General features: G+C 64.9%; 1 protein-coding gene across 1 annotated transcript in view; it reads right to left on the bottom strand.

Annotated features, from left to right (window-relative positions):
* The window catches only part of CSDC2 (cold shock domain containing C2), a 22,361-nt gene that overhangs the window by 13,716 nt on the left and 7,854 nt on the right, over positions 1-791 (bottom strand). The window contains 2 exon segments of the mRNA XM_035903195.1: positions 4-147; positions 412-534. Coding sequence (XP_035759088.1) covers positions 4-147; positions 412-534 — 267 coding nt within the window.

The raw sequence follows: 791 nt of genomic DNA, 5'->3' as shown, positions 1-791 counted from the left end.
TGCCCAGACCATGTCTCGTGCTTCGTGTGGGGCGCCAGGTTGGTGAGGACCACCTCCACCGCCTGGAACTTCTGGTTCTTGGGAGGGATGGGGCAGACCTTGTACGTCACCTCGTCCCCCTCCACCGGGACGTACTCCCCCTCGATGCTGTGGGAGAGGAGAGGAGGGGCGGTGGGGCTGGGGCCAAGAGCCAGACCCCCACCCCAGACCACCCAGCACCAAGGAAGGCACCGAACCCACCAGCAGTGCCTTGGGAAAGAAAACCCACCAGTGAGGGGGGGTAGAGGACAGGCAGAGCCCCAACCCCACCCCACGGAGAGACATCCCCACCACAGCCCACGGGTGTCCAGCCCCATGCTGATGGCACAGCTTTCCCAGTGTGTCCTGACACCGGGTGACCCCCAGACTTACTCAGACACGTGGACGAAAATGTCCTCTGTGCCGTTCTCGGGAGTGATGAACCCGTGGCCCTGGGAGCGAGAGAACTGCTTGCAGACGCCCTTGAAGATGGGGCCAGCAGAGGCACGTGCCGTCCTGCAGGAGGAAAGGGACAGAGATGTCTCAGCGGTGGCACTCACCCGGGGGGCAGCACAGGGAGAGGTTTGCTAGGAAAACATGGTGTTCCCTGGGTGAGCGCACAGCACCCGCCCCCAGCACCCCGGGGAGATGGGTGCAGTGACACCGCGCACCGCAATGGAGACGTGCACCAGGCGAAAAAGGTTCTGCAGTGCTGCCGGGTGACCGTGGTCCCCATTCGGCTCAGCCGACGGTCCCAAGCCCGCCCGCCCCCC

The sequence above is a fragment of the Egretta garzetta genome, unplaced genomic scaffold (genome assembly GCF_000687185.1).
Source record: "Egretta garzetta isolate BGI_Z169 unplaced genomic scaffold, ASM68718v1 scaffold51, whole genome shotgun sequence".
Lineage (NCBI taxonomy): Eukaryota > Metazoa > Chordata > Aves > Pelecaniformes > Ardeidae > Egretta > Egretta garzetta.
This window is presented reverse-complemented; position numbering and strand designations above follow the sequence as displayed.